The following is a 14655-nucleotide window of genomic DNA, read 5'->3' as shown; positions in this document are numbered from 1 at the left end:
AATCTATCCAGTTTTTTTATGCTTAATAAATGAACTATGTAAAATTACATTTCTCCATTTTGACTTCATTAAGTAGATATCATGTATTTTTTATTTTTTTAATTATTGTTCTATGTTAATTATTGAATATTAGTTCCTATGAATGTTTTTAACTAGTTATCATTAGTTGTAAACTCGCAAAATTATCAGAATAGTGTTAATTAAATTAAGTAATTCTAATATTTATTTCTTATGGAAATAATATTAATTCTAATAATTATTTCTAATAAAATCATAAAGTGTTTAGTTTTCTTACATGTCTTTAAAATAAAAAGAAAAGCTACTTTTTCTTTAAGTGTTAATAAATGCATCCTTATGCTGAACGATCTAAATGTTTCAAATTGATGTTTGAAATTGCTTCTAAAAAATTTCTGATGCAAATAAATTTTTTATAATTAGGGTTCTTTTTAAGGCATCAGTTGTTTAATTTTTTTGTTCTTTGAAATAATATTTTCTTCTAATATTTTCCATTCTGAATTCATTAGATGGATGACATAGACTTACTTATTTTCTTTTATTATTAATTTTTAATTTATTTCAATAACTAATTCATGTGGATAGATTTTCAACTCCTAGCTCTCAGCCTCAAAGTCAGTTGGAAGTTGTATAATTCTTAAAATGTAAATCAGCCATTTAGTGCAAATGAGATGAAACCAGCCACTATTTCACTATATGTATTGAAGATCACTGATAAAAATGTATGTTTTGTTAAATATTGAATCACTAAATTAAATAATAAATATAAATTTAAGTCGCTTTTGGATCGCACATAAATTCAAATTACTTTTTTTTTCCATTAATTTTGCAATAATAGTCTTAAAACTTTTCAGCAAATGGAGTCTACAGTGAGAACTTGGCACGATAAAAGGAGTTCTGGGCGTTCTATACCATTAAGCCCTTTGTCAGATGAAGAAACCCAATTACTAGGGAATTTCACAGAAGTAGTTTTGAATCTCATTAGAAAGTAAATATTCTATTGATTTTGTTTATTAAATAATTGTCCCACTGTGTTCAGAACACTCTCTTGTTTTTATTGCCATATTCCATACTACTGAAAAGTGTATAGTGCGCAAAAGGAAGAGAAAAAGATATCTTGAATAACTTTCGCTCAAATGATTGGATTTTCAATCTTAGTGGTTTCTGAGGGTAACCTCAAATATGCTAATAGTTTATTTGGTCGATTTTACCATTATAGAGGAAAAATTAATTGCTTGCAACAATGAACAGTTATGTCTGAAGACAAGGAAGTAAAAAACTTTGATCTTAAATAGTGACACGATTTATAAAAAAAACTGTTGGAGCTGCTCTTGGAATAAGTAAGAGATAAGTGAGTAAGGGTGGAATCTCCAGTCTCTTAAAATGTAGTTCTTATAGGATCTTTTTTCATTTTTTTGCAGTTTTTTTGTGTAAGATGGGTTTTATAATCTATGTAAAATCTAGATTTTACTTCTAAATAAACGCAACTTTTATTATTTTTTTTCCCTTTTCTATTCTACTTTTTGTACATGTCCCTTCCCCCTGAAATAAAATCCTTGCTAAGGCCTTCAGGCTTACGTTTACATGTGTTGTGAACAAAATTTTTGTGTGTTGTGAATTTTTTTTTCTTTATTTATTTTCCTAGGTGTTTAAAAAATAAATCATTAAAAAGAATTTCAGTTGAAAATTATTTTTACAAATATCTTTTATTTTTCCAAATAGAGTAGGGTATCTTTTGTGCTATATAAACTAAAGAAGAAGAAAAAAACGTGAATAAAGCACAAATAAAAATACAGAAATGAGAATACTGTAGTTTCATTGCTCTAAAAAAAACCTTTGTCAGTGTCTAAACACCAAATGTTGGTAGAAAAGTAAAGAGACAAATCTATGCATAGTGGTTTAACCAATAGGGACAGGAGATAAGAGTTTGAACTGTATAATTAAAAAAGGAGTTTAGAAACAGGTGTGAGAGGATTTGGCGGGAACCCCAGAGTGCAACAAATGACAGTTGGCTTCCAAATATTGGGAAATGATGGAAGGCTAGAAAGAATATTAACTAAATTTAATGTTTCTGTCTTATTTTCATTTACTTCTATTGGATTATATTTATAACTTGAACAAATAATAATTCTCTATTATTTATTGTTTAAAAGTTTAGTTTTTGAAATTTATTGAATCAAGGCTAAAATGACGAGTGACTGATTACCACAAATCAGGAGTTCTATCTTTGGACTGGGCAAGGTTAACTCAGACTTTCATCCCTTCAGTGGGTCTATAAAATGATTCCCGAGTATACTTGCGGACTAAGCACTGGGGATTCGCATTCAGCTGACCATTCAACCGGAGCATCTGCTCCTGCTCCCCTGAGCCCATTGTCAAGAAAATTGGGATGTGCTCAATAGGTCTTGTGCTGTCCCTCCACTAAGTTTAGTTGAAATTGATAAATTAAATACATAGAAATAAATTTAGGAACTAGAAAAGTGATAATTAAACATATTTAAGTCATTTACTTTACAAAATGTACTTTTGTCTATTATTTACTTTGAACTGACAACATTCTTAAAGAATTGACATTTAAGTAATTTGTAAAACTGAAATAAAACAACTAACCCCAGACCATTACAGCAAAATTCAAAAATTCATCTAAAAATAATGGAACAAAACAATTAGCTCATAATCTAAGTAGTGGTTAACTTTTTTGTCGTAGCATGGCTCTAAAACCATTTGGGCTGCAAAATGTTGCTATTTTCCTATGCTTTTAAAACATGTCACATTGATACTCTAGTATTAGAGGAGAATCTCTTTATACATATCTATGTTTAGAGAAATGTTCAGCTTCTAGACTAAAATCACTTTAATATGATATTGAATATTGGTATAATCTAAATCAGTTAAAATCTTTACTACGAGTATAATAATAAAAAGATGGAACTTTAACAAGGAAGAAAATTGAAAGTGTATATTTTTCTCAAACTAAGATTGTTTTATGGTCATCTGCAAACTGTCTGCGTAATTTACAATTAAAAAAAATTTTTAGGGTTTGAAAATATAAGTCTATAGTAAATTACGTATACTGCCGTGCAATTGAAAAATCAATGTAATCAACAAAAAATTCAAAATTCAGATTTTTATGTGTCTGACATCTTTGTATGGTAAGCTACACATTGCAAAATAAAAAAAATTTCGAAAATAAATTTTGTTTTTATCAGTTTTTTGACATTCTATTTTAACATTCATAGCATTAGCAATAGAAGGAATATAGTTGTCGAGCTACTTTTTTCAGAATCCATCACGAAGCACTTAAGTTGTTTTTTCAATTGCACGGCAGTATAGTTAAAGCAATTACAAAATATACTTTACCGAAAAGATTAAAGACAATTTTCCTAATACTTTGCCTTTATAAAATGACTTTAAAAAAATATATTTTTTTATTGAAACTCCAAAGTAGCTTGCTTTTGAAGCAGGGATCAAAACTATTTATGTTAATGTTATGTGAACCAGAATTTATGGTTAAAATTTATGTTATTTATGATTATTCTTCAAATGCTACAAAAGGACTTTTTTTTATATATATTTAGCATCAAAGTTGCTGCCATATCTATTTCTGCTGTGGAGGAAGATCTATTACCTATCTCTATTCAAGTTGCTAACTATGTTGAAAAGCTTTATCCTGGTGGTAAACTCTTAGAAGGCGTAAGTTAAATAATGTAATTTTATTTTTTGAATGTAAATAAAGAAATAAATTCTGATGTAATCCAATGGTTTTAGAATAACACGAGGCAAGTTATTACCGATCTAGTAATTGCAGTGAGACATCTAATGCAAGAAGTATCAACATTTGTAAGAGAAAAGAAAGATTCTTTGGTAAGTTTAATACTGTTAAGGAATCCATTTATTATGTGATTTATGCTGACCAACAAGATTTAATTGTTGAAGACCAAACACCATTTGTTGTACTATATAAATGTAGTTTATTAATTGAAAAAAAATTGTGTAAAAGAAAAGATTTAAAATTATTTAACAGAGAATTTTAAAATAGCAAAGTCTCAATTCTTTGTAACCTGTACTCATCACCTTTAGTTCACAAGCATACTTAGTGTACTTAATAAACATTGCTGTGAAGTTTAATTGGCTAAGTATTTATGTTGCCAGGTAGAAACCTGTTGTTTTTTCTGATTTAATTATTGTTTTTTAGGAACCCGGTAGTCATTTGGAAGAAAAACTAACATATGCTGCTAGTCATATGGAAAAAGAACTGAGAAACTGCTCTGAAAACCAAGGCTGGGTGTATTTTCATTCTGAAGAAGAAGTAAATAGATTAGCAGTTTCTTTACCGAGTTTTAATTGGTGTAGTTTTTGTAAAAGTTGATCAGTGCCTTACAATTTAATTTTAATCTACTAATCCTGTTAGAATTATAAAATGATGTTATTTTAGAAATGTTTTAATTTATTTTAAACCATTCACTGATCTACTTTAATCTTAGATTATAGAACATAGATTTTTAACCTAAATTTAATTGCCTTGATTAGTAATATTTTTTTATCTTTGAAATCATTCTAACTGCATGATGCATCCAGATAATGCATGTCAAGATGTATTCTTAAAAATAGTTGATAATAAATTTTTATAAATCAGCATGTTAGTAGTTTTTAAGAAGGGTTTTGCAGATAGTTTAAATATTTTATTTTTGTTACTTAGTTACTTGAAACATTCCTTAAATAGTTGTATGTAATAGATCATGTTGTAAAAATATTAGTAGTTATATTGTTTACCATGATATTTCATTTTTTTAAGTGCACTTCTCTGTATTATAATAATATTTTTATATGAACATGAAGCATGAATTTAGTCTTTGGGTGCCTAGTGTGGTTTTTATTTTTTTTGGCTAGACTTAGCCTTAGCATGGAGCACACATCCATCTGCATCTGCATGCAGTCTATCCATCTGGGCACGAGAACTTTACAATTTAAAAAAAAAAAAAAACTTTTATCAAACTTTGTATCTGGTGATTATTTGAATCCCTCAAATCCTTGCTTGCACACACATTCTCTCTTCTTGTTCTTCTTCTCCTGGGCTCAAAAATGTAGCAGCGTATAATCCATTGCAATCACCCATTCCACTTAGCCCGTGTGCCCGGACCAGAAAAGAAACTACAAAGGTCTGTTCAAGCTCAAGTTCCGCAACAAGCATGGAAAGAATAATAAGGCACTTGAAATATCCTGCCAAGACAGCGGAGGAGACTGCAATTGTAGTAATTCACCACCATGCGAAGGTTCTGGCTGCGGTACTCCTACTGAATCGATGGAAAAGTCGCTCAGTGATCCACTTATATCAGCTGTGTTGAATTGGGGAACAGCAGATGTAGCAGTGTGGTTGGAATCTATTCAAATGGGAGACTATAAAGAGAGCTTCATTAATCATGATGTTCAAGGACCAGAATTATTGCACTTGGAAAGAAGGGATCTTAAGGTACATCTCCATTGTTAGTGCAAGTGTTATATGTAACTTTGTTTTTCAATCAAAAGCTTTTTTTGTGTAATGACAGTCATGTTATTTTAATAAAACAGAAAGTATTTGAATGATAAAAAAAATATTCGTTTTTAAAGTAAAAGACATCAACATCAATATAATTTCAACATACTGTATTTATAAGGGTTAAAAGAAGAGAGGACATGAATATTAGTATCAGATATAAAGTGCCAGAGGAAGCGCTACTAACTAGGGCTTTTAAGGAATATACCAGAATTTTCGTATAACTGATAAACCATTTAAGTTAAGCTAAAAATGAATGCATTCAAAACTGAGCAATACATATTACTAAAATTTTTATTAGTTGAAAGTAATTGTGCCTCTCTCTCTTACTCTTAAAAAAAATTTTGAGTTAGTTAAAAGTTTGCTAACATTATTCTGATATATTATTTTGCATGATTTTTTTTTTTTTTACATTATGTTTAAGGTTTACTTATTTTGTTGTAAACCTTATTACAAGTTAGTAACATCATAGGAAACTTTAAATCATTCAAATAATCTTAAATTAAACTCTGTTTACATTTTTTTACTCTTTCATATTTAGTATCAGATTTTAAATTTTTTTAGTTGATGAAATAATTTTTTTTTAATTAATGTGTATTGATGGAATATTTATGTGTCATGAAAAAAAAAATTTTATTGAACTTTTATCTTAATGTTAACAGAATAATACAAAACTTCTCAATGTAGTTTATTGGACGAGAAAAAAATGCTCTATCATGAAAATTTTAATTTATAATTAGAAATTACAAGAAAAATTATTAAATGATTGGTAGATTGACAAATAGATTTAAGTAACAGATAAAAAGGTCTGCATCTTTGTTTATTTTAGAAAACGTTTAGGATTTGTCTTGCACTCTAAAAATGTTAAGAAACAAAGAATTCATTATTTATTTTCCGTCTTAAATAATAAGTCTTTTCTTTTTTATTTATAATTTTTTTCCATATTGAAGTTTCACAGTTTAGATTATTTTCAGAAAGAAATTATGTTTAACAATATGTGTAATTGTTTGAATTAATTTGAATTGTTACTTGCAGTGTCATCCTAACCATATTTTAAATTTGATCTATGAATTCAATTCAGGACTTATTCTTTAGAAATATTTGTTGGAAATTTTTTATATTTAAAGAAAAAAAGTAATATTCCAATAACTCATAGTATCATCAAAACTGAAAGTGCATCAAGTTATTCATTTATTCATAATTTGCTTATTTTGAGCTGTTCTGAACTATTCTGTTATAAGAACAGACAAAATGTTCTTAATATCTAATTAAAAAAAATAAAAAAATGGGGTTAGTGTAATCTTTTCTTTCAATGTTGGGCAATCAAGAAAAAAGGAGGGGGAAACATAAAATCCAGGAATGTCTGAGAAAAATCTGCCACATTTAGAGGCATAAATTTTGTTGAGTCTTACTTAAAACATGACTGCTGACATCTTATCTCTACATCTAGATGAGGATACTATATTAAATCATTAAGAAATTTGCCTTCTTAAGTTAATAAAAGAAATGGGCAATGATTAGCTTTCTTTTTGGAAAAATCTCACAGCTTGAAATACTATTCATTATGTTGATACATACTACATTGAAATGATTAAGAAGTAGATGGGCTTAGAAATCACAAGTAAATTTTTAATAGGAGGAAAAAGAAAATTTCTTCATAAAGTAATGAAAAGTATTGATTTTCCTAGAAAAAAATGAGAAAGTTAGACAGTTCTAAAAATGCCAAGGATAATTTTTATCATCAAAATTTTAAAAAATTCTATATAGAATTTTTGCATGTATGAAACAAGACATTTCTTCACCATTCCATTAAATTATTATAGTGCATTTGGAACTGGGATCGAAACTTCTAATAAAGTTAATTCTTGTTTAAATTATCCAATTGCACATGGTCAAATATTGTTCATAACATCCATTTAAGGCCCAGAACTCTCTGTAATGTCTCTCCCTCCCAATATGATAGGATAGCAGTTCCCAAAAGGTTTTCAGCTGTATCCTAGTGTTCCCTGGAAGGATCATAGGGGTTTTAAGAGCTAGGAAAAATATTTTAACCAATAATGATTTTCAAATCCTGTAATTAAATTTACATCTAATTAATAATTAATTATTTAATATTTCTGCTATTTTTAAGAAATTATTTAATATTTCTGCTATTTTTAAGAAATTATTTAATTGAAATGCTTGTGAAGAAAGAAATTTCAAAACAGTGTTTTTCCTAATATGAATGAATTATGAAAAATATATTCATTTATGAAAAATTCCTTTAGTATTTTGAATCATATAAAAATAACCGAATTCAACAAAGAAGTATGTTTCATTGACAACCATTCTCAATGTTTATTTTATTTTTATTTTAATGTCAACCATATTTCAGCTCAATCCATTTTCAGTTAATGCATGCATTTAAATCAAACTAAGAACTCAACTACTAAATGCCACTCCAGACCTGTGAATTCAGCTGTCTGACATAAAAACCAAATTTAAGACTAATGTTTATAAAATTATATGATGAAAAAATTTTCATTTTTCATTCGTTCGCTAAATGTTTTCAAAATAATTAATAGTTTTCCATTAATTAATCTATTTACAATTGCTCATGAAATATATTCATTAAGTCTCTGTGACTCCGCCAAAAGAAGATTCGTCGTTTAGAGTTCCATAACTGAACAAAATTAGGGACCACTACAATAGAGCTTAAACATAAACCATTTCATTTTATCACTCTTATAGTAAATGCTCCCTAATTGCCAATGTATAACAATCACCCTCAATTTAACTTTCCCTCATTGATATCATCTTTGATACCATCCAGGATGATAAAACCAACACTTTAGGTTATTGCTAAGTGTTTAGGAAATTTAAAAAAAAAGAAGCATAATGAAAGAACATAGTTTGTAATTCTGTTTTTGAAGTTTTTTATTTGTAACAGTGATCAAAAGTGAGATATATTTTTCTACTTTTTTGCAGAGATTGTAATAAAATTTTAAAAAAAGAAAAATATTTAAGCAAAGTTTACTTCTGAAATTTGTTAGTTTTTCCATTCCAGTACTGTTAACTAAGCATAGTTTTAACATTTTAAGGAGTTTTGATATTTAACTCAATATTTACCTAATGGTTCGTTCAAGAACCAAAAAAGGCTCTATCACACCAAATACTAGATTATGGATGTTACTTAATGTTCAGGGGACAGAACATAGGTAATAAGATAATTTCTTATAACCAAAAATATTTTTTTTATCAAAATTTAACTAATAGAACAATTTTAAAATGTCAGTACTAATATTTTTGTTAGAATTTTGAAACTCCTTGAATTATCAAATAATGAATTTATAAACATTTGATTTACATAATATGTATATATGAATATTTCTTCAAAAAAAATATATTAAACATTTTAAAGTACATTGTTGTTCTGCTTTCATCACTCAACATCTTCTCTTTATAGGAATTGGGAGTAACTAAAGTTGGACACATCAAGCGATTGCTTCAGGCGATTAAAGAAATTACAACCAACTCAATAGGGCGAAAACTGGTAGCATTATGAACTGCACAAATTACTATTTTTACTTACTGATATTGAAAGTTTTAAAGTTCTTCATTACATTCCATAATTAAAAAGAAACATTGGCAAAAGATTTTTTTTAAACTTCATATAATGCTCTCTATTTATTGCTGTTTGTGTCTGAACATGACAAAATTTAAATTATGAACAACCTTTCAATGCTTATAATTTATTTTAAAAAAATTTTGATAATGAATTGCTAATGGAAAAACTCTTTATCTACTGTAAACATTAAATAAATTTTTATAAACATTTCATATAAAATAATTTTATCGTCTGCTCTTCATTCTTTAATCTCTTATGCAGGAGCTAAATGTTTTTATTTTTCCTATAAATGTTAGATACCTTTTCTATAATATTTTGTGCAGACTTGAAAATAATCTTTCTTGAAATTTCTTCTACGCTCTATCTTTTAATTTGATGTGAAACTGCTAAATATCCATCTAAATATTAAAGCTATAGTATTTTTTGTATCTATGAAAAAAAGTATATTTTAAAGCTTATCATTGTGATAGTCATAGTTATTTATTTAGCGTAGCAATCAATCATAATGATTAATTTCCAGCATGAGTATTGTGATATTTAATACTCTTCATTCAAAACATGTGAAAATCCTTTCTAGCTAGTAAATTTACTGATTCATGAATGTAGTTTTTTTTATGTCAGTTGTTAAATTGTATTTCTGTTCTTTTATTTTACCTAATTCCTGATTTAAAATGTATTGTAGTGTGAAAACATATTTGTCTATTTTAACTTTAATGTTTTCTAAGTGAATTTTCAAGCTTTTAATGTGAATAAATATTTAAATGTCTTTTTTTTAAAACCTTTTTATTTTATCTTCACTTTTTATACATATTTCTCTGATGTGAATTATAATCAGGAAATTATTTATTTTGATTGGATATTTTTAGCATTGAGTGTTAGAGCTGTGTTACTGCATTAAAAAAAATATTTTGTGACTATTTTCATACAACTTAGATGTTTAATGCTATATTGCTTAAGAGATCTTTATTGATGTTTTCTTTTTCTGTGAGATACTGTGGAAACTATTCAATCAAATGGCTGAACAAAACTTATTCAATCAACTTATGAGATGGCCTTCAAGAAAACTGTTTTATACTAAATGCATGTGTGTATAGCTGAATCAGTATTCATTGAATATTACATGTGTTACAATAATTACTTGTGTTTCCATTGCACTCTTTTCCCCCCTGCTCAAGGCAGTGAAACTACGGGATAATTTTTTACAAAGATACTCGGTGATTTTTAATGTAAATACTTCTATAACTACAAATTATTTCAAGCTGTTTTCACAACCCTGCAATAAAATTTCATAAATTTTTTTTAATAAAGCAAATTATTTGTTTAAAAATTATTTGATATTATATTTGTAAATTAAGAGAGGTTACACGATTGTCTTAAAAAATGTTACACGATTGTCTTAAAACATTATTGTTATTTTATCAAATAATATAAATGCAATGATGTTGCAAAGGCCGCGTGTGCAGCCAGACAAAAAACAGTATGTTTAGTATTTTAATAATAAATAACGGCTTCTGAAATATCTGAATATGATAGTAGAAAAAAGCAATATATTTATAGGTTTTAAGATTATGCTATTAATTTAAGATAACCCTTGTATCGCTAAATTGAAACTATGTCCCGAGTTCAATTTAATTTCTTTTCCTGCACAGAAAACTAGTTTTCCTTGTTATTAGACTGGAAAAAATTGTTCTTGGTAGAGAAATTTTTTTCAGAATTTTCCAAATAGCTAAAGTAGGAAAAAATTATTATAATTTTTAATGAGCATAAAAAACGTTTAAAATCTCCAATATATTTTATTAAAATATTTATAAGTGCAAGCAAATTTTAATGCTATTCTGGTACATCTTCAGTGTGTTGTACAAAACATTACAGTGAACAGTGAAAAATAAAGTTTATTCAAACTGTTCTTGCACTGAAGATTATGCCCCAGACTTACATTAAAACTTTAATGTCGTTTTAATATATTTGTCATTTTTAACATTGGTTTTTACTTGTTTGACAGTATGTGCATGTGAGAGCATGTTTGTAAATATATAATCTAAAAGTCTACCTGCTTTTGCCTTGATGTAAGAATGGATTAAGTAAAATTTCATTAACTTTAATTGACATTTTCTCAAAACACTGTCTTGCAGTCTTTGCACATTTCTAATTTTGAGCTGGACATCTTAAAAATCTAACATCCTATATGTTACTAATGTACCAATTATTTATTTATTTACTTTGGTTAATTGATTGATAAAATCAAACTTTTAGAATATTCTAAGTTCATCATTAAATCAAACTCTAAACATAATTAAAAAATTCCCACATTCGACGAAATCTCTTTCAACTTCTTTAATTTTCAACTGTAATGAATAAAAATGTATCGTATTTGTGTCTTAAAAGCACTGTTTTAAAAAGATACGATTTTAAGTTTACGAAAGCTTATTTCATCCATACTTGCTATTCTTTGTCTTAACTTATACTTAAAACTTGATTTTACATGTGCATACTGCCAAATTATAAAATAAGAAATATTATAGTAGTGTACCTACTTAGTTGTTGAATTGTGATTGTCTAGCACAAACAACATAATATTACTACTTATATAATATTCTTTCAATTAAACTAAAATTTTGGAAATAAACAATAACATAATTAACAATAAACGAAACATAATTACAAAAGAGCAAAATTTGAATTTTTAAACAACTGTGATAAAACTGAAGCTGTAAGAATTTGAAGGGTTGTAGGGCGTACAAATGTTTAATTTAAAAGTGGGTGTAAATGTTTCAACTACTAAATTTCCTTTAAAATGCACGTGCATCGTAACTAAGTTTATTCAAGTGCAAAAATATTTATAATAGGTCTATTATTTCTAATGAAATTTAGTAGCTGCTAGTATATGTTAATCAATTAAATTTAAAAGTAAACAAGTTCAGAATTTCATTTTGTTGCAGTATTAGTCTTTATTTAGTTATTTTAAGGTACAAATTTTACTCTTTTTGTAATGTTAATCACAGTTAGAATCTCTTAAAAATTACTTGAGGTCAGAAGGTAATTTGAAAAGTCAGCTATTTAAAGAGTTATTTCTTGCTTTCAAGATAAGTTTATCAAGTGATTAGTTGATTCTTATTAAACCTAGATTTTTTTTTTTTTCGTATATAAGATTTCAAGTTATATAAATCTTTCATGGCGTTACCTATATTGAGAAGTAGACATACAGATAGCTTAATTTTAGGATTTCTGTAAACAATTTTTATTATGCGTAAAATATTTTCTGAAATTTCTAATTAACAAAATGTTTTTTAGAAGTTGCCTATATTAATAAATAATTTTAAAAATAGGCAAATTAGTCATGTTTACTTTCAGGATTTACGTAGTTAATTTGTATTCGACCTAGTTCCTTCATTTTAATTCTTGAACAATATGCGATAATGTCTAAATCTTTTGCGAAACTTAAGATATAATTCGAAAAATTAACAAAATAAAATTCTGATTACGAGCTGAGAAAATTTGTGTATGCAATTTTTGCCTGGTGTATGTATCTTATCCACGTTAAAAAATAATTTTAAATGTTGGCAAAGTAAAAATTTTATTACTAGAGTTAAGAAAATAAATCTATGCAATTTTTGATCATAAATCCACAACTTATGTATGTTATTTTTATTTGAAGTTTTAAAAATTGCTTTAGCTAGTTTTTTACCTAAGCAATGTCAGCAAAGAGCCTTTTGTAGTTCAAAATTAATAGTTGTTTGTCATTTATCTAAAATATATACAAACTGAAATTCCAAGCTTTATTGAAATTTGAAAGTTAGTAAATAATTCTATCAAAAATTGTTTTGAATTAATTTTGTTATGAACATATAAAAAATAGTTGATCTAAAGAGGTAAAATTGGTTTATATTATAGTTGTTTATACATAGGTTAATTTTTAAAAAAATTCGTAAATGTTTACAAACTTTGAAGTGATTTGAAAAATTTGTCTGTTTTTATATCATAGTATGAATAGGTTTATTTCTGGATTCCTTTCTTATTTACTAACAAAACCAATTATTGCTTGAATGCTGAAAAAAATCATCCATGCAGTATTTACATGGCTATTCTGAATTCCCATTAAGATTTCAAAAAATCATATTGAAAAATCAGACAAATACATTAACAACTAACTATGCTGTAAATACAGAAACAAAATAAACCTTATTTACAGCTCTATCAGATGCTCTATTTTTGATTCAAACCCTGGTCACACAGTATGCATCAATACGATAATCCCATTTCTTCCTGACTTAACAAAGGTCAAGAAATGTGATCTTTTCACTCGGCATGCAGCAAAGGAGGTAAGAAAACATGATCTTTTGCCGTAAGAGAAAGTCCATGTTGAATAGTGTCTGGCAGGAAAATGATTGCTATACTGATATATACTATGAGTCCAGGGGTTCAGAAATAGTACACTCATGAGGGCTGCAACTAGAATTGTTTCTGTATTTAGTTCTAAGATTGTTTTTGCTGTATTTCCCTTTTTATTATTATTATTATTACTTTGGGCTTCTAAAACCCTAGAATTTTCTCGAAAGTCCTATTATACACAATCACTGTTTGTATTTTTTATCTGGTTGTCATAATTAATATTCTATGCAAATAAATAATTAAGTTTAAGTGTATTTTGATGTCCTTAAAAAATGTAGTCCTGGTGCTACTTCACTCTGTCATCCACTGCCTTTGTATTATTATAGTGATCATTAATTGTAGTTAAATTTTAAATAGTTTAGAAATTGTTTTGTATGAAATTTTATGATTTAAATACTCAGTTCAAGGAAAAGCTTTAATGGATTAAACTAGGAAATACGAGTTTTAAAAAAAAATATGTTATATGTAGTTTGATTTTTTTTTTAGTTGTAAAGATATATAGAGTAAAAAGGCTTTAGTAAGTGCTAATTAATGAATAAAATATGAGCTATAGAAATAGTGTAAGGTAGAATTCTACAGTTTAAGGCTCTATTATTAAGATTTGTGTGTGTACTGCTGTTATTAAGCTTATGCTTTTATAAATATTTTTTTAATACAGCAAACTAGTTTTGACTGTTTCCTCTTAGAAAAATCTTTCTGGTTAAATACAATATTTAATATAAGTTACATTTAAACTTCTTTAAATTGGGTTACTATTGATTTCTTTGACATTTCAATCAATTTTTTTTTATGACTTAATGTTTATGTTTGAAAGATATTAACTGTAAAGTTTGAAGAATATTTTGTTTTACTTTTTATTTAAATTTTATTGTCTAAAATACTTGGACTTGTTTAATATAAGAAGCAATGCTTGTTTGCATTATTGCTTGGATAATACAAGCGAAAGTTATTCTTAATACCTGGAAAACAATAACATAGAAGTGAAAACAAATGTTACTTGTAACATTTGTTTAACAAGTTCAATTGTATTTAAAAAAAACGAAAAAAGACATTTCTTTTATTAATATTTCTTCATATGCGAAAGACTTAGTAATAAACATTTTGCCAAAAA

General features: G+C 26.8%; 1 protein-coding gene across 5 annotated transcripts in view; it reads left to right on the top strand.

Moving 5' to 3' along the window:
- The window catches only part of LOC107438610 (diacylglycerol kinase delta), an 89970-nt gene extending 79538 nt beyond the window's left edge, over nucleotides 1-10432 (top strand). For 2 of the 5 annotated variants that reach the window (XM_016050929.4, XM_016050930.3), the window contains exons 24-29: nucleotides 870-1003; nucleotides 3594-3708; nucleotides 3784-3879; nucleotides 4211-4324; nucleotides 5141-5485; nucleotides 8994-10432. In XM_016050929.4, the coding sequence (XP_015906415.1) occupies nucleotides 870-1003; nucleotides 3594-3708; nucleotides 3784-3879; nucleotides 4211-4324; nucleotides 5141-5485; nucleotides 8994-9092 (903 nt within the window). In that variant the 3' untranslated portion in view covers nucleotides 9093-10432. Of the gene's footprint in view, nucleotides 1-869; nucleotides 1004-3593; nucleotides 3709-3783; nucleotides 3880-4210; nucleotides 4325-4905; nucleotides 5041-5140; nucleotides 5486-8993 lie in introns of those variants that run through there. The other 3 variants (XM_016050932.4, XM_071178659.1, XM_016050931.4) reach the window with 2 other exon arrangements.
- Nucleotides 10433-14655: the final 4223 nt, after the last annotated feature.

Source organism: Parasteatoda tepidariorum, chromosome 3 (genome assembly GCF_043381705.1).
Source record: "Parasteatoda tepidariorum isolate YZ-2023 chromosome 3, CAS_Ptep_4.0, whole genome shotgun sequence".
Taxonomy (NCBI): Eukaryota; Metazoa; Arthropoda; class Arachnida; order Araneae; family Theridiidae; genus Parasteatoda; species Parasteatoda tepidariorum.
This window is presented reverse-complemented; position numbering and strand designations above follow the sequence as displayed.